Source organism: Danio aesculapii, chromosome 16 (genome assembly GCF_903798145.1).
Source record: "Danio aesculapii chromosome 16, fDanAes4.1, whole genome shotgun sequence".
In the NCBI taxonomy this organism is placed as follows: domain Eukaryota; kingdom Metazoa; phylum Chordata; class Actinopteri; order Cypriniformes; family Danionidae; genus Danio; species Danio aesculapii.
In genome coordinates, this window is record NC_079450.1 from 37,348,578 (window position 1) to 37,372,601 (window position 24,024).

General features: G+C 35.7%; 1 protein-coding gene across 3 annotated transcripts in view; it reads right to left on the bottom strand.

The window, feature by feature from the left end:
• Positions 1-24,024, bottom strand: part of col14a1a (collagen, type XIV, alpha 1a) — a 281,087-nt gene that overhangs the window by 113,703 nt on the left and 143,360 nt on the right. For all 3 annotated transcript variants that reach the window (XM_056474872.1, XM_056474873.1, XM_056474874.1), the window contains exons 22-24: positions 23,818-23,967; positions 13,952-14,068; positions 874-1,020 (exon numbers count right to left, since the gene is read on the bottom strand). In XM_056474872.1, the coding sequence (XP_056330847.1) occupies positions 874-1,020; positions 13,952-14,068; positions 23,818-23,967 (414 nt within the window). The remainder of the gene's footprint in view (positions 1-873; positions 1,021-13,951; positions 14,069-23,817; positions 23,968-24,024) is intronic.

The following is a 24,024-nucleotide window of genomic DNA, read 5'->3' on the forward strand; positions in this document are numbered from 1 at the left end:
GTTGTCGTTCGTCTATGTGATGTAAATTGTCCTTCACAAAACAAAACTTCGCAAAACAAAACTTTGCAAAACAAAACTGCAAAACAACATCACAAAAACAAAACTTCACAAAACTTCACAAAGCAAAGCAAAGCAAAGCAAAGCAAAGCAAAGCAAAGCAAAGCAAAGCAAAGCAAAGCAAAGCAAAGCAAAGCAAAGCAAAGCAAAGCAAAGCAAAGCAAAGCAAAACAGTCTACAAAGAATAAAGACATTTACAAAGAACCCCCCTAGAAATTAAATTATTACGTTTTAGATCATGAAGGTACATCTTTAAAATTGGGTATCCAGCTTGTCCAAGAAACACAGCTTTGTCACATAAATGCAGCAGTTTCACTCCAATACTTATCCATTGTTTTTCAAAGTAAACATGTTAGACAGATGTGTTTGACCACAACACAACTGCTGTTTTCAAGTTAAAAGAAGTTCAGCATCAAAAAACACATCTTGCATTTCTTCAATCCACTGCCAGTGTCTCATAGTTTTCAATGCAAACATGCACACTGTGTGAATGGCCTCTAACTCTTTGTGTATTTTATTATTAATATTACTATTTTTTAAAGTCCTTTAACTCTTTTCTTTTCTATTTTTTATGTTTGTATGTGTGAGACAGCTCCACAGTTGAGAGCTTGACACTGGTCACTCAAGATGGAAGCATTGTTCCAAATTAAAATGTTTTCTCTAGCCTATTATTTTTACCCCTGAAATTGCTTTACCACAATAGCACAACTATTACTGGTATTTAAAATATCCTCACACACACCCGTCAAATTTATTGAGCCATTTTTCTCTCACTGAAGTAACTACTATAGTATTAATTGTTCAGAGTGTATTTACCAGTGGTGACCATGGTGGTGACAGCAGGGCCCTCTGTGTCCTGTAAAACGGTGTATACACTTATCTTGTACTGGGTGTTGGGGGAAAGTCTGAAGAAACACTCTCTGGAAGCACCGCCACCAACCCTCACTTCCTGTTTCTGTCCGTCTGCAAAGTAAAGACAAATGGCATTTAAACAACAAATAAAAGTATAAATCAAAATCACATCAGCTTCCACAAGCAAACAATCATGCAAATTAATGAGAGTCATTAGAGTCCTCAGGCTATAAACAAAGACAGAAAATGACAGAAGTGGCACCACAGCAGTCATCAAAGTGTTGTTATTCTTAACAGGCATGTGTTGTTGCTCACAAATTTGTCTGCAAATGAAGGAAAATGCAACACTAATACAGCTTTTTGGCATCTTCGCTGTTATATGACCAGCACTGTTTTTAACCCATTGAGTTCTACGCTATGCTCTTCAACGTTTTGGTACTCACCACTTTAAGAAAAATTGATTAGTCCTTTGTTGTGTTTTCATATTCATGAGATTATATGCTAGATGCAATTTTTTGGGTTTACATTAAATGGTTATCTACTTACTATCTCAATATGCCAATGGTTCTCCTATTCAAATATTACATTGAAGGGGTACATTCAACATATTTGCCCACCGACAACTCAAATGCATATTCAAATATGATTTTCTAGAAAAATTTATTAAATAAAAAGCTGTGGGAAATAAATACACTGCAAAATAATTCTTGCTGACTTATTTTTTTAGTTGAATCAAACTTTTCTAGTCCTCTCAATTTACATCTATCAATCTGACTAAAATATTAAGATAAACTTTGTATGACTTAATTATGGTGGCTTGAGAAAGCCAACATGCTGTTATACTACATAAACTTAATTTTCTTCTTCTTCTTAAACTATTTTAACAACGCATCTCCTCCTAGACCATTCATACTACAACCACCAAACCTCCAAACTATACTGAATTAAGTTGCTATATCGTCACCTTAGAATTATAAGGTCTGACCTCATATTTCTGGAATACTTATACTAGAAACATACTAATCATACTAGAAACATACTAATAAACATACTAGCGTACTAGAAACATACTAACAACATACCAATCCATACTAGAAACATACTAACAAACATACTAACAAACTAATCATACTAGAAACATGCTAAAAAACATACTAATCATACTATAAACATACTAATAAACATACTAGCATACTAGAAATATACTAACAGCATACCAATCCACACTAGAAACATACTAACAAACATACTAACAAACTAATCATACTAGAAACATGCTAACATACTAATCATACTAGCAACATGCTAAATCATACTAATCAAACTAGCAGCATTCTATTTTATACTAACCGTACTAGCAACATGCTAATTCATACTAATCAATTTATACTAGAAACATGCTATGAACATGCTAATCCATACTAGAAACATGCTAACATATATGTACTTATCTATTTATGCCAACAGTTTCAAACTTCTTAAAAACTACTTCAATTATTCAAACTTCCACACTACTTCAAACTTTCAGACCAGGCTTTCTCAAGCCACCATAAAGATTGTCTACGGACTTAACTTTTTTAGTTTTAGTTGAAACCTGATTAATTTATTAAAGTAAATTAAATCAACATAAAAATATTTGTTGTCTTGAATTTTTGCCAATAAGTATAACATGTTCACACGAATGGCATGAAACCATTTTGAAAATTTTGGTCACAAATTGGTCAAGTAAAGGGTGAAGACTGCAGGGAAATGGATGAATTGTGCTAAGTACCCAAAGACTGAGCACAAAAAGAAGAGAAGCAACTGAAAGAAACCAATGTTTCATTCTTTTCACCTTCTTTTCTTTCCAAATGTGAAGGTGTAATTGCTGACACAGACTCCTTTTTCTCTGTGGTTTTCTCTCTTTCTAGATATCTACCCATCGATCTCTTTCTTTTTTGTTTGTGATGGCAGACATTAATATCCAACAGCTTGACTTGGTTCATACATCTTAATTTGTCTGCCATTAAACAGCTGAGTCCATGGGGAATATAAACGGCTGGGCTGTTCAGAAGCAGTATTATACTGCTATTAAATGAGAAAAACGTTTTCTTTAATGTGATATTTCCCAAAGCACCTTCTTTTAGTTCATAATCTTGACAAAAAAAAAATGTCTCTAGAGTGCAGGAGACAAAAAGTCTATTTTCCAATGATAATGTGGACTGCAGAAATTGAAAAGTAATAATAAGATCAACAATATTCCCTTGCTCAGACATGCTTTGATTGCTGAGCTGATCAAACAATGGGATGTGACATTTGCCTATTACGTTCCCGCTCTATGGAAAAGTAGCTGGCAAGTGCTCCGGTTCGGCTCAGTAAACAGCTCTCCTCCTTTAAGCGTTTGTTTCAACAGACTGCACTTCTCAGTCCAGTCACATCTCTGGCACAAGCAGGACAGTTCCTCCTTTCCCTGCATTCGCACGCAGGAACGTTTCACTTCACCACGAGTGCTCACTTTGCTTTCCATTGAAGATTGATACGTCGGACTGAAATTACACAGCCAAATTATCCATCTGAGAAAATTAATGATTTTTTTTTTCCTTTCACTAGTTACCAAAGTTTGGCCGTTATTTGACTTGCCAGAACAGTTGAAACAGGGCGAAAAGGGATGTTGGTACTGCATAAAAACACACTCTTTCAAAGGTCTTACACACTTTAACAGTAGTTCTGATACATTTTCATAAGGCATAATGATAATGAGTGATAATGATCAAGTTTTCTGTCACAATCACCAGCAGATCACTGGTAAACACGCATATCGCTAACGGACTACAAATCCGCCATTTTGGCACTCTCATGGCTTGTTATACTGTAAACGTTAACATTACGATGCTTTTCTCCTGCCTTGTCTTGCCATGTACCGAGATTTGCTTTGTTTGTTTATCGTTTACATTGCTTGCCTGACCATCTCTGTGAAATAAACCTACATTTGGATCCGCACTTCCTTGTCAGCATCCTCTTCACATTACATTTTCTCCAATAGAATCTATAGAGAAGCTAAAACTAGTTTTGTATTAGCAGCTTCATATTTGTCCAAATTTCTGTTATGATATGTTAGATCTCTCCACAATCAGTCCCAGGCTGACAGTATGCGTGCAGTCAAGATTGTGTGCGTGCATGTAAATTAGGGCTGTATGATATTGGAAAAAATGTGATATTTTGATATATATTGCGATAGGAATATAGTTGCGCCAGAGAGCTTGAGTAGCTCTATTTGGAAATAATTCTTTAATTTAGATTGATTGGGATGATTTGGCAGAGGAGTGAATCATGCATAAAACATAATTTAAAAAATGACAAGCTCAATACAATAGAGCAAAGAGAAAAGTGAAATAAACCGTGCTTTAGGGTCTTCTGAGAAGTCTAACAGTAGTCAGGTACAGAAATTGAATATTCAAATGTAAAATAAAACTGTATACTTTTAATTGTATAAATAGTTCATTCAAATAAAACTTTTTAAAAGATTTAAAAAGTGATAGAATGTCTTAAATGGTAGAAAATGGTATTTTATATTCTTGATGTTGGTAGAATGTCTTGGATACTTTAAACTCAAAATGCTTACACAGTCATTTGCCTTAAAAAACAAAACAAAACAAAACATGGAAATGCTAAGCTTTCACTTCATTATGGGTTAAATGCTACAGCCACGTCACCAATTTTGTGCGGGTGAACTGTAATCCTAACATATAAACTCAACATTGCAGGTTCTGCACTATGACTATTGCAAATGCCCACATTGCGATATAGATGCTGGAATGATATATTGTGCAGCCCCTAATGTAAATGACAGGGGCATGTCTAATAGCTCATATGTGTATTAACGTTTTAGCCTCTTTGCAGATATATTTTGTTATGCACTACTGGTTTGGCGTCAGGTTTTATTTTATGTTTTTTCTTCTTTATTCTGTTAATCAAAGCAGCATTTATTGAATGTAAAAAAAAATGTTAAATTGTGAAAAATTTATTACAATTTTAAATGACTACATTCTTATTGTATGTAGTTTCATTATTGCTTTTATTTCTATTCAGTCATTCATTCATTTGCTTTTCGGCTTAGTCCCTTTATTAATCTGGGGTCGCCACAGTGGAATGAACCGCCAATTTATCCAGCATATGTTTTACGCCATGGATGCCCATCCAGCTGCAACCCATCACTGGGAATCATCCATACACACTCATTCACAGACATACACTACAATCCAATTTAGCTTATTCAATTCACCTGTACAGCATGTCTTTGGACTGTGGGGAAAAACGGAGCACCCGGAGGAAATCCATGCAAACACAGGGAGAACGTGCAGACACCCCATAGTGTAATACTATTACGATTAATAATAATAATAATAATAATAATAATAATAATAATAACAATAATAATAATAATAATAATAATAATAATAATAATAATAATAATAATAATAATAACAATAATAATAACAACAACAACAATAATAATAATAATAATAATAATAATAATAATAATAACAATAATAATAATAACAACAACAACAACAATAATAATAATAATAATAATAATAATAATAATAATAATAATAATAATAATAATAACAATAATAATAATAATAATAATAATAATAATAATAATAACAATAATAATAATAATAATAATAATAATAATAACAACAATAATAATAATAATAATAATAATAATAATAATAATAATAATAATAATAATAATAACAATAATAATAATAACAACAACAACAACAATAATAATAATAATAATAATAATAATAATAATAATAATAATAATAATAATAATAATAATAATAACAATAATAATAATAATAATAATAATAATAATAATAATAATAATAATAATAATAATATTAGAGTGATTTCTGAAGGATCATGTGACTCTGAAGACTGGATTAATGAAGATAAAAATTCATCTTTAAAATCACTGGAACAAATCGATAAAGCAAATTAAATGATAAACTACTTTTGAACAGTTATTTTAGAGTTCAATAACATTTCACAATTTTACAATTTGTACTGTATTTTTGACTAAATAAATGCAGCTTTGGTGAGCAGAATAAGCTTATTTTAAAATATAAAAAAATCTTACTGACCCCAAACTTCTGACCGGTAGCATATGTGTAAGTTGTTAGATTCCTATCAGCTCCTTGATGAAGCTCCCAGATGAGTTAAGGCTACTGTGTTACTATGGTTAGTACTAATGTTTGAGGGAAGCGCATGTATTTCAAATTGTAGTAGATTGGAATTACTTGTGCATTAAATAATTTTCTTGCACATCTTTCAGTCAATCAGAATAAAGAGTTTTACAGACCATGGAATAAATGTAGTCACAACATTATGATATACATTTTAAAGTCAATTGGCTTCTAGCAGACATAAACAATAATGACACCTTTGCGACAGACTTAAGATATAAACACAATGTGTGGATTTAATCTGTAGATCGTCCCTTACTCGTTATATTTTTTTCAGTATTTAAAATTTTCAATAAAAATAAAAATAAATAAATAAAATTAATAAAATAAATAAAACATGTTCTTGGGAATTCACCTATGACTGTTGTGCTAACACAATAAATCACCATACTAATCAAGCTAAATGTAAGCATTAATGAAAGCACTCAATAATGTATGTCTTATTTGTTGTATAGGCACTAATTTAGGAAAACTCGTATGGGTTGTATTTCAGAAAACTGACAAATGTAGTATACATAATTTGCATAAGTTCATAAACAAGTTGGAGTGTTCAGCCCAAGACTTACTGAGGCCCTGTTTACACCAATACGTTTTTGTTTTAAAACGCAAGTTTTGCTACGGTTATGCCATCCGTCCTGACTCCATATCAGTGTGGGTGGGGGAAAACGGAAACATCTGAAAACCGATAGGCTGCAAACATTTGCCTGTTTGATAGGGGCTTTTTTCTCAATATTAAGTAGCCTACACAAACCTCAGTCTTGTATCCTCTCACTGTAAGTTCAGACTTTGTAAGTTTGTTTTGCAAAACAAACTCCCGAGGACAAGTCGGGTAAATCTTCCAAGGGAACAGTGTACTTTATAATCTTAACAATAAAATGAAAACATATGAGGAACCACCTATTTTCATTTTGATATTAGCAACTTAACAGAATGTGGAGGTGTCGTGTAGTTGCATCTTTATATGAGCGTCATCTTCCCTATATGCATATTTAAAACAAAACAAAGCCTATAACATATCTGCCTCCTTTGATTTTCAGTGAAAAACATGAAACATACCCTCTCTTTTGCTGAATATCAGTTTTAATAATCAATAATGGCCATTATAAAAGTATAACATACAATAAGTTTATAAAATATAGAAAATAACGGCAAGCAATCAGTCAAATGTGCAGAATCAGTGTTCGTGGTTAAATTAATTATTAACTTATCTTTGCGCTCAGACACAACACGTTACCTGAGAACAACTTACAGATTCAACAGACCAAAGTCAGGGAATATGTCGTTAGATATAGACAACAAAATGAATTAAATATCACGTTTAACAAATATAGTGAGATTAGATCCAGCGGTTGAGCGGTAGATCGCTGATGAACAGTCCGACGAGCAAAGCTCTCATCTGGGTAGATATGCTGCAGTGCATGCCAGTGTGTGTGTGTGTGGTCACGTGATGTGCGTTTTCAGCGGTGTAATGTAGATGCAGAAACTCTGGGTGAAACGCCAGTGTAGATGCAGATCGTTTTCATTCTAAAACGCCATTTTAAAACTAAAATGTACTAGTGTAAACGGGGCCTGAGATGCTCGAACCCTCTGAATACATTTTTTTAGAGTGCTTCAGGGTGCTGATTAAGTTAAACAGAATACACCAGAGGTCCAGTTCTTGTCTGCCTCAATTCAACAAGGTCAATCCCACAGCGGGTGGCCCCAAGCAGGCTCTGGTAATGGAATAGGGACTATATGGCTACTCTCCTGAGATAAGAAGCTGTAGAATTTGTTCTTCTGGTCAAGAGAGTCTATGTTCCTCAGCTTCATTATTTCAAAACAAACAGACAAATCAAAACAATCAGATTCTAAATGTCAATGCTGAAATTAATCTTTATTTAAATCAGATCCAAGGACTGTTTGTCATAATAGAATGAATGCAGACTTCTATGTTTACATCCTGTGTCCATCCTGGGTATGGTTTTAGAAGGAAAGCAAAGCTTAATATCTCTCTCTCCCTTAATCCTACAGCCACCAGTCATATGTATCAGGTTGTTCTGCAATCTAAGAGCATCCACGTGACAGTTATATCAACTATTGGCTGATTTTAGCTCAATCAGAGGAGTTAGCCATTTAGCTTTGAAAAATGTGAAAGAGTTGATGTTAATGCCAAACGTCAAGATTAGTGTGTGTTGTGTTCACATGTAATTCAGCACTGTGACTTTTATGTTGAAATAAGAAACTTTTATGAAAAGGTTTGGGAAATGGAAGTGCGAGTAGTAAGTGAAGTAAAGAGAATGTTGAACACCGTGATTCCTGTCTCGTCTGATTTATTGCAGTAAGAATATCTCAAATTGAAGACGAGGATTACATTTAGTTTGCGCTATTTTGGTCACGAAGATGGCTGTTAACAATGTGCCTTTACCAAACTGTGTTAGCTTGACTGATTAAGTTCCTAATACTATAGAACTGTTAAAATCTGTATCTCTGCTGTTAAGAAAACTAAGAGAACTGCTGTTAAGAACTAACAGTGTTTCAGACTACAGAGTTAAAGTTGTTTAAATGACTTAAGGTGATTGTGTTTCAATTAGTAACTGATATTGAGCACCTAATCTTATTGCTTAGTTACCCCACAAGATATTTTAAATTGGGGGAAATGTTGTGTTCACATGTAATTCAGCACTGTGACTTTTATGTTGAAATAAGAAACTTTTATGAAAAGGTTTGGGAAACGGAGGTGAGGCGAGTAGCAAGTGAAGTAAAGAGAATGTTGAACGTCGCTATTCCTGTCTCGTCTTATTTATTGCTGTAAGAATATCACAGTGTGCTTTCCCAGCACAGACACAACTTTTTCAGGTGTGTTGTGGGACTTATGATGTAGGCACGTCTGTCTCCTCTGTAACATTTCATACCGTTTTAGGGTGCATTGTTCCGTTCCAGCCACTACTGTTTACACAGTGTTTTTTTGGATCTGAACCCTGATACACTTGCGTCATCACAGTAGCAGATGCTGCTAGGTAATGGTGGCATGGGAGAAGCTGTAAAAAGGCTGGATACAACTGGTTGAGTGCCTCTGGTTTTTCAAAGTGCCAACACTGAGTAGCACGTTCATCTGTTTATTATAACTGTAATCTAAACGTTAAAATATCCAAGAAGAAAGTCAATTTCTGTTGATGTTGAGCAGGAATATAGTCTCAGTTTGCAGCGCGTCTGTCATAAAAGCAAGTGTTTGACCAATTCATATGTGATTAATAGTGGCTCACTTCCATGATTTGGTGAGCTACTGTCTTCACATGTGAAATAAGCAAACCAAAGTTTTTCATTAACTGCATCCTAAACCACACTTCTCAGGTGGAGTGCAGTTTGGGGAAAACAGTGTTCACGTTTGTCAAACAATTCAAAATTTGATGTTAAACAAAACTGAGAGTGCACCAAAAGTGCTACTGGCAAAGCACTCTTAAGGCGGATGTACATGGTGTGAATTTGGTGTGAGTGAGATTGGCTGTAGAAATGATCCGGAGCTTGTAAGCCACATGGCTTGTAAGTTGTTCCTTACATGGTGTGAACAACATAGTCTCATTCTGAAAAGCTTCACCATAGAATTATGAGGTTCTATCTGACATTTTTGTCAAAATCGAGGTATCGACATATTCTTATTTAATGACAACTTATTTATATTATGGGATGTTTTTTACATTTTAAGATTTTTTATTAAAAAAAATAAAAATGTTACACATACTGTTTGCTATGGAATGAAAAAAACTTTGAAGCTCAATATCTCGAAATCCTTCAGAACGCAGATAGAACCTTATAATTCCAAGGTGATGAAATGTAGCCCTATATACGTTTCTGGAGAACGCAAATTATGTAGCCAGAAGTATGTATGGCTGCCGTTCTTTTTAGTGCGTACCAGCTGATCGAATACCTCCGTATGGAGGGTTTTACCACTGTTACCTGTTTGCCCAGTTAGATAAGTTAGTCAATCAACATCGGCTTCTGGTGAATTTACGGGAGAACAGCAGGCGCAAATGGCACTCGCGAGAGAAATTTGAGAATAAGTATACTCAGCAGCCTCTGGTGGATTTGCAAAAACAAAAACTGCAAAAAAAGTGTAGCTCATGGGACATATTTGGCACTCACCAGAAATATATATATATATATAGAGGTACGTTTTCAGAATGAGCTTGGGTTGGTATGAACCATTTGATAATCAACGATTTCCATTCAACTTCTCCAAATGGGAAAAAAAAAACATTCAAGCTTGTACAACAGCGACAATTAAACCGTACAGTATATCCCTGCCTTTAGATATTGTAAGGTTTGATGTTTATGACTTTTTCCCAGATGGACATTGCACCCCTGTATGATGACTCGGGACCAAATTCGACAGTCTCAATTACAGAAAGCATTAAAACATTACAAAAGTTGTTGATGAAAATTTAATATGTAATATGTTCCATGTTTGCTGATGAATTTAGTCATTTTTGTTTTATTTTGTGAAGCTCAAAAAAGTTCATTATGTTATTTGCACAGATTATATATCTGCAGTGATACTGAAATTAGAGATTAAACATTAGGAATGTGTTTATTAATAGATCAATTTTACATTTATTAAAATAATACACATTTTAACTAGTGCTGGACAAAAATTCATTCATTCATTCATATTCTTTTCAGCTAAGTCCTTTATTAATCCGGGGTCACCACAGCGGAATGAACCGCCAACTTATCCAGCATTTGTTTTATGCAGTGGATGCCCTTCCAGCTGCAACCCATCACTGGGAAACACATACACACTCATTCACACACACACACTATGGACAACTTAGCCTACCCAATTCACCTATACCACATGTCTTTGGACTGTGGGGGAAACCGGAGCACCCGGAAGAACGCAGGGAGAACATGCAAACTCCACAAAGAAACGCCAACTGACCCAGCTGAGGCTCGAACCAGCAACCTTCTTGCTGTGAGGCTAAAGCACTACCTACTGCACCACTGCGTCGTCTGGACAAAAATGAACAATGATTACTCACATCTAAGCATTGGACGATCCCGTGTATCCTATGGTTTGGAAAAGTCAAGGTTTTAAAACTGTCAAAATGTTCTGCTATATCATTTCTAAGGTTCATGTAAGATTTTTTTACTTGTGTTTTTTAGGCTTTTTAAAAGTTTTTTTAGGACAACAGTTTCTGGAGCAGAAAAGATACCCAACGATGCCATTTTGAATTATTTTGCCTGACGTGTTTACTGTTCCAAAATATTTAAACTGTTTCTCAAATTAAAATATATTGTGTAAAAAGTTTACCCAGACATTTAAAAAGAGCATATTTTAGAGCAGTAATCACAATACTGTAAAACTGTGATATTTTTATCCAAGGTTATCATACCATCAGAATCTTATACCTGCCCATGCCTAATCACATTCAAAAATAAGAGTTTGTTTTGACATAATTTAACCCACGCATTATGATATATCTATAAATATATATATACATATATATATATATATATATATATATATATATATATATATATATATATATATATATATATATATATATATATATGTATATATATATTACTGTTTTCCTTTTTTAGAATGGCTTAACTTGAAGTGCTGTAAAAAAATTGGAAAATTGTCTTTTTTTTTAGGTATTTATGATATGTTGCCATATGGCAACAACGTCCAACAGTGGATCAAACTCAGAAATTTCAAATTTAGATTTCCTTATAATTAATAATTCAGTTGTTTGAAATGATTTAATTGGTGTTGTAGTATTATAAGCTTTAACACAGAACTTATAAATAACACCTTATACATACTTTCCAACAACTCATATTCCAACAGCTTTCATTCATTCCATTCTTTTTTTGCTGAATATTATTGAAAACATGTCACAAACACAAAACATATCATGTATACAACATACAGTGAATATAAATATTTTCTGCAGTAAATATTATAACAAATAAATAACAAGTCTAATTTATCCAGATGCATCAGAATAATGTAGCTACTAGCTAATAATGTTTATATATTATACTATATACTATACTACACCTGTCTTATCTGCCTTTGAGTTAACTTACCTGAACTGTCTCGATTACTGCTCTTATCAAATGTCCAATCTGAATCATTCTCATTGTCACTAAAACCCATCTCATCTGCAGAAAGAGCCAGTTCTGTCCTTTACTTCTTTCGCTTACCATATGGTGGTGCTCGCTAATACACTGTTCTCTGTATTTATATCTAATCAAATGTATTGCCATTAAAATTAGGTTTTATCCATAATTCAAAGTCCATTAACACATGACTAATCAACATTATACTACTAGCATTCATGTTGTTATTGTTACAACTTAAAAGTTCACTGCTGACCTTGCTAGCTAGCTAACCCATTGCAATATTGCATGTTCCACTATTGCACAGTGTTGCCTATTTGCAACACATACATTTGATCGATTTACAAAAAACTAATTTGTTAAAAACTTTGAGCGGTGAATATGTCATCATAACTTACTGGAGGCGATGTTTCCAATTTTTTTGTGGATCTGACATAATTTGATCCTTTGTTTTTATTGATGTTTTCATTTGCATTCATCAACTACTCACAATAAACGCTAGTCTGTCAGAAATCACGCCACAGAAAAACACTGCATGTCATGTGACTGAACCAAAGCACATTATTGGCTACACTAAGGTCTTCCAACAAAAAAATAGAACTTTGGTCTTAAAGAAATAGTGGCAGGGAAATTAACATAATTTTCATGTTGCCATATGGCAACACCATGCAGTAGAGGGTTAAGTGTGTGTACTTAATTATTATGTATATATAAAAACCCACATATGAACAAACTTTTATTTTGGATGTGATTCATTTGGATTCATGCACTAATTTCAACATATTCACTCATTCATTTTCCTTCGGCTTAGTCTCTGATTTATTAGAGGTTGCCACAGCGGAATGAACCGCCAACTATTCCAGCATATGTTTTACGCAGCGGATTCCCTTTCAGATGCAATCCAGTACTGGGAAACACCCATACACTCTTGCATTTACACACACATTCTTACACTATGGCCAATTTAGTTTATTCAATTCACCTATAATGCATGTCTTTGGACTACGGGGGAAACCGGAGCATGCAAACTCCACACAGAAATGCCAACTGGCCCAGCAGGGACTTGAACCAATGACTTTACTGCGAGACGACAGTGCTAACCACTGAGCCAGCATGCCAATTTCAATACATAGGATCTAAAAAAAAAAAAAAAAAAAGAATTAAATCTGTCAGATATTAAAGCTGTCAAAAAAAAGAACTGAAAGTAACCGAAGATTCTTACATATCCTTTACAATTTTGTGTGTCTCTTTGAAAATTCTGCGGCAGTGACTGTCATTCAAACAAATACACACACACACATACAGAGACTATGGCTTCAGGCGGGGATCTGGTTTTAATAGCGCCACTGAGCTGGTAGGCATCTGAGCCGTCACACTCTGGAAGAGGAACAGAAGATTTCCAGGATTGCCAGTTAAGCCGGGCCGTTGAGTTATCAGGCAGGAATAAGAAAACCAATAACGGGAAAAAGAGCTTTTGGACTCTGCTGTTTAAAATTTGAATCCAACCCATGTCGCATGCCAGAGGAGCAATATGCATACAAGAAAAAAGATTTTGCTGAACAGCCTGAAATGAGCCATAATATCCTATTACCTCTGAAAGTGAAATCAAACAAAACTGAAATTTCTGTCAATATTGGAAAGCCGGAATCCACCTTATGGCTTTGTTCTGTGATGCATTATGAATGTGTGTGCGTATCACTCACTGAGCAGAGGCTCGATGACGACTCTGTAGACGGAGGCATGACGGTGAGGCTGCCATTGGGCGCACACACTGCTGCTGAGAACCTGGTATGTGTTCAGATTCCTCACCCCAAGAAACACTGCAAGTGCAAGAGGAAAATGTCAAATACACGGAGTTGCTGGCATTTTGCAATAGAACAGAAATAAAGCTTTGTCCATTTTTTATAAATATCCTGCTTTACAATAACAATATCTACATTTACATAACCCCTGTAATGCGTTCAAAAACTATATTTGACTGTCATAATCCGGGTTAAATCTGCTTCACCGCTGTATAATATAATATTTGTATTATTTTTAAAAAAGCTAATCTGCACATGGCCATCAATGAGTGAATGTGAAAGAATAAATAAACAAATAAATAAATAAATAAATAAATATTGAACACATGAAGAAAGGGAAGTATTTAAAGGCAGTGAAAGCCCAGACAGAAAGATGAAACCAGGGTGAACATTTCAGAAAGACAATGATCCAAAACACAGCCAAGAAAACTCTCAAATGATTTCAGAGAAAGAAAATCAAGCTGTAGATTGGCCCAGCTAATCACCTGACTTAAATCCAATAGAAAATTCAAATTAAAGATCAGATTTGATAGACAAAGCCCACAGACCCATCAAGATTTCTAGTTTTAGTTTTGAATTTTATAATGTTTTATTGCATTTACCGTGTTTGGTGAGTGAAAAACGTATTTTTATTTGTAATTACACGTTCACCATAGTAAAAACTAAGAAATCTTAAACAAATTATTATATGAAAGTTAATGGCATGTAACCCTACAATTACAAGCATAAATCCTATTGAAATTAATGGAATTTAATTATGTTCCTTTGCCTTTAAAAACTGTACTACTCTACACTGTACTACTCTACACATTTATTTCACACAAAATAATGTAAATATATAACAAATAAATTAGTTTTACCTTTATAAATGTTCCCTCTCAGATGAAAAAGTGTTTTTTTTTTTCATTTGTCAATAGACATATTTCTAATAATATTTTACAGTTTAATTACCAGTTTAATTTCATTTAATTTTAAATGCAGTGTTGGTGTCATGCAAGTATGAAATGTGGTTTAACCTCCAAATCATTTTAAAATAATGTTAAGTTAACCATTACCAACCCAAACTATTAAACAATAGTACACTGAATCTGTGTTGGAATAATTTGAAAAGTACACCTCAGTTTATAGTGTTAAGGCACCCTTGAGCAATGCTCTTTTAATGTAGCCCAGTCCTCTCAAATGCAATGCAGCACATGTATTACAGTAATGGCTAATGAGCCGTGGGCTAGCCAGTGGGCTCCTTTGTGTTGCAGGTTACGGGCAAAAACTTGTTGGCTTCACTTCTCTAGAAAGCCAGCATAGCATTTGTGATCTACTAGGATTTCTGTGTGATATCCTTTAAATACTGCAAGTCGGGCAAAACTAATGGCTGGAAAAACACATCTAAGAGGAAGGCGAGAGATTCAAACAGTATTCTTAACAAATATTCTCTCCACTTAAAAGCCACAAATGACCTCGACCATTTCTTCCTTTATTTTCCATCTTCTCTTTGTGCAGACCACACGAAATGTGCTGTGTGAAAGAAAACTGATTTGAGAGAAGAAAAATAGGCTTATTTTGGAACGGTCACGTTTTTTTGTCAGTGTACCATTAAAGCCACAGCACATGGTCTGCATTAGTAGCACAAAACAATACTCATCTTTGGAACTTGTATTATTTGGAAGGCAAACACAATTGTGGCCATGTCGAATAGACAGAATCCCATACATTTTATATGCCAGAAGATGTGGCTAACCCAAATTCAACTTGTACTGGACAAATTCCATGTGGTGAAACACTATGCTTCTTTAAAGGGATTGTTCTCCTCAAAAATGAAAATTTGTCATTTTTTTTCAATAAAACAAGGTTTATAGCTGAAACTGTAATCCTTATAAAACACTAATCACCGGCTTCTGGCACTTTGAGAGTCAATACAAACATATAGAGGTAAAACTAAAATAATACCTTGGTTCCTGGTGATACATTGGCATTTTACAGTGCATTAGGAAAGTATTCATAGCGCTTCACTTTTTCCACATTTTTTTATGTTACAGCCTTATTCCAAAATGGATTTAATTAATTTATTTCCTTAAAATTCCCCACAAAATACCCCATAATGACAATGTAAGAAATATATTTTTTGAAATTGTTGCAAATTTATTAAAAATAAAAAACCTGAAAAATCACATGTTCATAAGTATTCACAGCCTTTGCTATGAAGCTCTAAATTGAGCTCAGGTATATTCTGTTTCCACTGATCATTCTTGAGATATTTCAGCAGCTTTGGAGTTCACCTGTGGTAAATTCAGTTGATTGGACATGATTTGAAAAGGCATACACCTGTCTATATAAGGTCCCAGGGTTTCAAGGCACAAGGCTAGGGAAGGTTACAGAAAAATTTCTGCTACTCTGAAAGTTGCAAAGAGCACAGTGGCATGTTTGGAACCACAAGGACTTTTCATAGAGCTGGTCGGCCATCTAAGCTGATTGATCGGGGGAGAAGGGCCTTAGTCAGGGAGGTGATCAACAACTCGATGGTCACTCTGTCTGAGCTCCAGCTTTTTTCTGTGGAGAGAGGAGAACCACGGTGGCCGGGAATTGCAAAACAATATTACAAAGTGTGAAACATTTTTTAAAATTTACATTTTGAAAAACATTTTACCTATCATAAGACACAATTACATAGGAAAAACTATTTTACTAAGGATGAAACTAATTTACATTTCAGAAAAAAATTAACAAAACGCAAAACACTTTTACAAGTCCCGAAACAAACTTACAATTAAAGATTCCTTATGGAAAGGGAATGTACCACAGACCGGTAGTGACGTGGAATGTACCATACACCGGAAGTGACGCAGGGGAAAGTGTTGTTATTGGTGAGCACGGTAAATTCGTGCTGTGGAGTGCATGGCTTAAACAAAGTTTATGGTGACAGAACATGGACTGCGGTTGAGGGATGTTTTTCCCGTTTTGTGGCAAACACATGAGCAGCTTAACGCAGTTTTGCTTTACGTGCGGCCGGTGTTTGGAGTTTCTAAAGGACGCGGACCAGACGGAAACACCAGACATACTGAATCACTCCATCAATGTGTTCAATATTTTAACGAGGGCCACTCGTACACTGTAATCGTGAACATGGTGTCAAGTCTACATGGTGTAAAAATCTGCTTGAGGACTCTTAAAAGTAAACTGAATGAAGCTGGTGTTACGGTTTAACTGGTGTCCGTGTTAACTGGTGCCCCTTTCCAGATGTAAATTATTCACGTTTGCAGATTGGCAGATTCTTCACTTTTTCACAGCAACAAAACCTGCCCATACCAAATAAAGATTCTTATTACTGGGTGTCAGTGTAAACATTATTGATTTTAATATTTGTGTAGCAGAACAGTATATAACCAAAATTTATGTAAAGAAATAATTACAATTGACATGTCATCAACGGGATTCGAACCCAAGTTAGTAAGTTCAGCACAGGTATCAACCAACCTACCTAACTGAGCTATTCAGTTCAACATGGTGAGGTTGGTTTTGATATCTTTATCAGTCAACATATGTCATGCTTTGATTGTTTCCATGTTCTCGCGTTTCCATGTTTCTACATACTCTCACGCTGATATTTTCTCATAATAGCTCAAAATGAAAAAACGATGTTTTATCGCAGTTGATAAAACCATGATTTTTTTTAACCTGTGTCTACAAAGTCACACACAAGATTTTCAGGTGTGTGGTACATTCCCTTTCTTTAAGGAATCTGTAATTGTAAATATGTTTCGTCCTTGGTAAAATTGTTTTTCCTATGTAATTGTGTCTTACGATAGGTAAAAATGTTTTTCAAAATGTCAATTTGTCTTAAGCTTTGTAAAAGTGTTTCATACTTTGTAACATTGTTTTGCACTTACCGGCCACTGTAGAGAACCTTAAAAAAGGACCACCATCTGTGCAGCAATCCACCAATCAGGCCTGTATGGTAGAGTGGCCAGACAGCACATAGCAGCCTGCCTAAAATTTGCCAAAAGGCATCTGAAGGACTCTCAGACCATAAGAAATCAAATTCTTTGGTCTGATGAGACTAAACTTGAACTCTTTAGAGTGAATGTTAGACGTTACGTTTGGAGAAAACCAGGCACCGCTCATCACCAGGCTATTACCATCCCTACAGTAAAGCATGGTGGTGGCAGCATCATGCTGTGGGTATGATTTTCAGCAGCAGGAACTGGAAGACTAGTCAGGATAGACGGAAAGATGAATGCAGCAACGTACAGAGACATCCTGAATAAAAACCTGCTTCAGAGTGCTCTTGACTGGTGTAGCGGTTCATCTTCTAGCAAGACAATGACCCTAAGCACACCACCAAATTATCAATGTACTGGCTTCACAACAACTCAGTGAATGTCCTTGAGTGGCCCAGCCAGAGCCCAGACCTAAATCCTGTTGAACATCTATGGAGAGATCTAAAAATGGCTGTACACCGTCGCTTCCCATCCAACCTGATAAGAGATACTGCAAAGAGGAATGGGCAAAAATTCCCAAAGTGTGCCAAGCTTGTGGCATCATAATCAAATTGACTTGAGGCTGTAATTGCTGCCAAAGGTGCATCAACAAAGTATTGAGCAAAGGCTGTGAATACTTATGTACATGTGATTTTTCAGTTTTGTTTTTTTTTCACATTGTCATTATGGGGTTTTGTGTGTAGAATTTTAAGGAAATACATAAATTTAATCCATTTTGGAATAAGGCTGTTACATAAAAAAATGTGGAAAAAGTGAAGCGCTATGAATACTTACCGGATGCACTGTTCGAAGCAAAACAATTGGTCTGTACAAGAAACTGAACATTATTTGCAATTTGTATATTTATTATTACCTGTAATGCCAGCTTGACAACACAAATATTTTACACATTGGCAGAAAAAGTTACTAATTTGTAAAAAAATTCATACGATTTAATTTGTACAGAAACATACAATTTTTCAAGTATGTGTGAACCAAACGTTGCAGAGACTTTTTTTGCTGTCAACTGAATTGGAATATTAAGTTGGGAGCGGGGCTTTCTTTTGGTAGCAAACGAATATTTAGAGGGCTGTGGTTAAGAATGTGTGTGCTTATAAAGTTCAAATTCACACAAATTTGCCACTAAATAATAAAGTTACAAATTGCCATAAGATTGTGTTGGTAATCCATAGCCACACAGTCAAGACTTACAATATGTCTGATTTTCAAAGTAAACAATAGCTGTTTCTCCATTGTCAGGCCAGTGCAAGCAGGACTTACAGCAGACTGGACGGCCAATAGGCTCAGAGCTCAAACAGCCAAAATCAAGCTGTGTTGCCACTGTTGGAGCACCAGCCTCACAGCACTGCTCTAAAACCCAGCATGGAGTAGCATTACATAACCTCACTATTTTACCAGAGAGGAAAAAAGCAATGAAAATAACAAGATTTTAAAATAAAAATTACAAATGTGGATGTCTGATCAAAACATTCAATATACTGCAACAGATTTAATATAGTAGCTAACATGTAGCAGACTCTGTCGTTTGGGTTATTTACCTCACCATAACCCTTCTTTTTTTCTTTTTTTGACAAAAATTTACAAACATCCTAATTATATTATGAAATACATAATGCTCCTTATCTCAAATATGTGTGACGATATTTCCTTCTATTTCTCAACTTAATAATGATCATATACTGCATTTGATCTATGATTGGTCATGGGCACCGCCATGTTAGTGGAGGGATCAAAGCTGCTGGATTATTCATTCATTCATTTTCTTTTCGGCTTCGTCCCATTATTAGTCCGGGGTCGCCACAGCAGAATGAACCGCCAACTTATCCAGCATTTGTTTTATGCAGTGGACGCCCTTCCAGCTGCAACCCATCACTGGGAAACACATACACACTTATTCACACATACACTACGGACAATTTAGCCTACCCAATTCATCTGTACCGCATGTCTTTGGACTGTGGGGGAAACCGGAGCACTACCTACTGGTGACAGCACTACCTACTGCACCACTGCGTCGCCCGCTGCTGGATTACAACACGTGAATTCATCAACTTTCACTAAACTACATGAAAGTAAGTGGCTTAGAGTAAACATTCTAGTTATTTAGTGTGTATCTGATGTGAACATTGTATATCAGATTATGTGAAAAAAGACCTTAATATAGCACTCGTCATAGACATTTATAAACATATGTTGTGTTTTACTAGTACTTATGTGTATTTAAATGTCTGAAACCTAAATGAAATGCTATTTGTTTAAAAACACCAAAAATCTGTGATTTATGAAAAGCATTTAGGAATTATGATTCATGAATTTAGCAGCTGATGAAGTGACACACGAAACTTTCTAATCACTCTAATAACTAGAAAGTAATGCTCTAAATACAGTACAGTTCAGTTTCTTTCTTGACTACAAAAGACCTTTTAAAATTTGATAGGAATTTTGTTTAGCCAGTATATGTTTTGCTGACATTCAAAGTGAAAGCTGCTGACTTGCGTTTTATGAATGACCAAGTGCAACAATTTCAGCCAAAAATATTGCTCTGCTGATTGTTCTGCTGAAAAAAGTTACAATATCTTGGATGCCCTGACAGTAAGTTAAGTTTTAGTTTTATTATTTTTGAGTTAACTATCCCTTTTAGCTTCGCTATGAGAGCCACATTCTATAAAACAAGTACTTATGCAATCAATCTGTCCATTGGAATTCACGCTACACAGCTGAACATCATGTCAGCTGCGTTCGTGACTAGGAGATTTTAGATTAAAATGGACAGCGTGCACAAAACATATGGCACACAGTGGTGGTGATTCGTTTAAGGTTTTGAATAATGCATGTGACAAGCTTTCCTCCTTATATAAACTATTTTAATGAACTATATGCATGCAAAAAGAGCCTCTGGCTGATAGTACTAATACAAGGAGGTAGAAATCCATTATTGTGCATTCAATTATTCAAAGGTCAAACAGAAAACGTATGAAAAATTGATGGAGCAGGCGGTATGCAGATGTCATCATGTAGGGTGAGAAAGAATGGGAGGTACCTTACAGATCTGTGGAGTGTGAAAGAAATAATCGTCCGTGGTAGAAACGCTGAGATTGACTGAACATCCTTTAGCACGTTTTGTCCGTGATTAATCAGGGTGTCATAATATCTGTGACATGCAGAAACGCCATGCTCAGTTAAACTGACACACCATATTCCCATAAGATTTCTGAGCCAAGTGGATTCTGAAATGTCTATCTTATATTCAAAAGAATGCAAGAATGTTGCAGTCAAAAAGTTAAATCCCAGAAATGCTGCATCATTTACATTTGAGAAGTTGCAACTTTCCCAGACTACATTTAAATATATAAGGGAGTTTTAGTCAGCTTCTCTGCCACTATATATAGATGCTCTCTTGTAAAAGTGTTTGTAGTATTTTCAAAATATAAAATACAGTATTTTATTTTGATACTTGCTGCTGTATTTTTAAGTTTATTTTTATAAATGTAACATTGAGGTATTTGGTATTTGATTTTCAATGTATTTTTGCCCATCCCTGGTTGGGGCTTCTTTTGGCTGAATTACTGCAGCAATGCAGCATGGCATGGAGTCGATCATCAGTCTGTGGCACTGCTCAGGTGTTATGAGAGCCCAGGTTGCTCTGATAGTAGCCTTTAGCACTTCTGCATTGTTGGGTCTGGCATATCACATATTACTCTTCACAATACCCCATAGATTAGGTCAGGCGAGTTTGTTGGCCAATTAAGAATAGAGATATCATGGTCTTTAAAGCAGGCAGTGGTAGCTTTGGCACTGTGTGTAGGTGCCAAGTTCTGTTGAAAAATGAAATCTGCATCTCCATAAAGTTGGTCTGCAGTAGGAAGCATGAAGTGCTCTAAAATGTCCTCGTATATAGCTGTGTTGACCTTGGACCTCAGAAAACAAAGTGGAGCAACAACAGCAGATGACATGGCACGCCAAACTATCACTGACAATTGAAACTTTACACCTTTGGACCTCAAGCAATGTGGATTGTGTGCCTGCCCTGGAGCACTCAGCAGCAATCCAGTCTTTAGCCCAGGTGAGACGATTCTGATGCTGTCTGTTGTTCAAGAGTGGCTAGACACAAGGAATGCGACAACTGAAACCCATGTCTTGCATACATCTGTGCGTAGTGGTTCTTGAAGCACTGACTCCAGCTGCAGTCCACTCTTTGTGAATCTTCCCCACATTTTTGAATCGGTTTAGTTATCCCTGTTGCTTGTACACTTTTTTCGATCACATCTTTTCCTTCCCTTTGCCTCTCTTTTAATGTGCTTGGACACAAAGCTCTGTGAACAGGCATCCTCTTTTGCAATGACCTTTTTTCAAGGTGTCAATATTGTCGTTTGGACAACTGTCAAATCAGGCATCTTCCCATGACTGTGTAGCCTTCAGGCAAATGGGCTACAGCAGCAGAAGACCATACCGGATGCCACTCCTGTCAGCTAAGAACATGAAACTGAGGCTACAATTCACACAGGCTCACCAAAATTGGACAATAGAAGATTGGAAAAACGTTGCCTGGTCTGATGAGTCTCATTGTGTAATGTTGTGGGGGATATTTTCTTGCCACACTTTGGGCCTATTAGTATAAATTGAGCATTGTGTCAATGCCACAGCCTACCTGAGTATTGTTGCTGACCATGTCCATCCTTTGATGACCACAGTGTACCCATCTTCTGATAGCTAATTCCAGCAGGATAACGCGCCATGTCATAAAGCGCAAGTCATCTCAGACTGGTTTCCTGAACGTGACAATGAGTTCACAGTACTCAAATGGCCTCCACAGTCACTAGATCTCAATCCAAAAGAGCACCTTTGGGATGTGGTGGAATGGGTGATTCGCATCATGGATGTGCAGCCAACAAATCTGCAGCAACTGCGTGATTCTATCATGTCAATATGGATCAAAATCTCTGAGGAATATTTCTAGTACCTTGACTCAATTTAAGACTCAATGTTTTAAAAAGGAAATAAATACAAAAACCATAAAACATTACTGTGATATAAAATATAACATTTTCCAAATATTGTTTATATGTATGAAATATATATCTATTTTGCCACAATCTTATAAAGTTAAATACACTTTACATCTAAACATTAAACTTCTCTTATTACAGTCCTCATGGTGGAAATAACAAAACCCTGATAAAGAAATTTTATACAACACACCTTAACTTCCTGTTATATATTACGATCTATCAAATGGTTTTGTGTGATAGCATTCTGTCAGTAGCGGAAGCGATGTGTGTGTTTATCTGACTAGTCTGAAACAAGACAGTGCTGACTGATATTGGGCCGGTGACACGCAGCGCTCTGATGGATGGCCTCAGAAAACATAATCTGTTTGCTTTTTGATGAGAATCGCTAAAACAGGTATTACTTTGCGATGTACCTGGTGATATCAAATTTATATGCAAAGGACTGTCATTACTGGAGCCGTCTGTCTGAATGCTGATGTATGTGCTGCCTATCAAAGAGCGCCTTCAGGATTCATTAACAGACAAAAGGGCCAGTTCTCGCTAGTCTGCTTACATAGCGATATTATCACTGTTGTTTATTATCATGGAAATAAAGAAGCAGTATTAGCTAGGACGATCGCGCAGTAGGCAAATTACATCTGTGAATCTGATGTGATGCTGCAGAAATGGAAAAGGAAGAGGCAGCAGATCTCACACTGGCTTTGACAGAACTAGATGTGAGCACGTTGTTGTGTGTGTGCCGGATCATTGTGTTGTGGAGACTCACATGTTTTGCCCTTGGTGGTGAGGGGTTGGCTGGAGCCGGTGGTGTAGGAGGCAATGACCTGAACGTTGTACTCTGTGTCACTCAGCAGATTGAGGATCAGCAGGGTGTTTACATCATCTCCGACAAATGTCTCCAGAGCCCGACCTGACACTGCACACAGAGCAGAGACAAGAGCTTAAAACAATCAGAGAAAATCGCACAGAAATG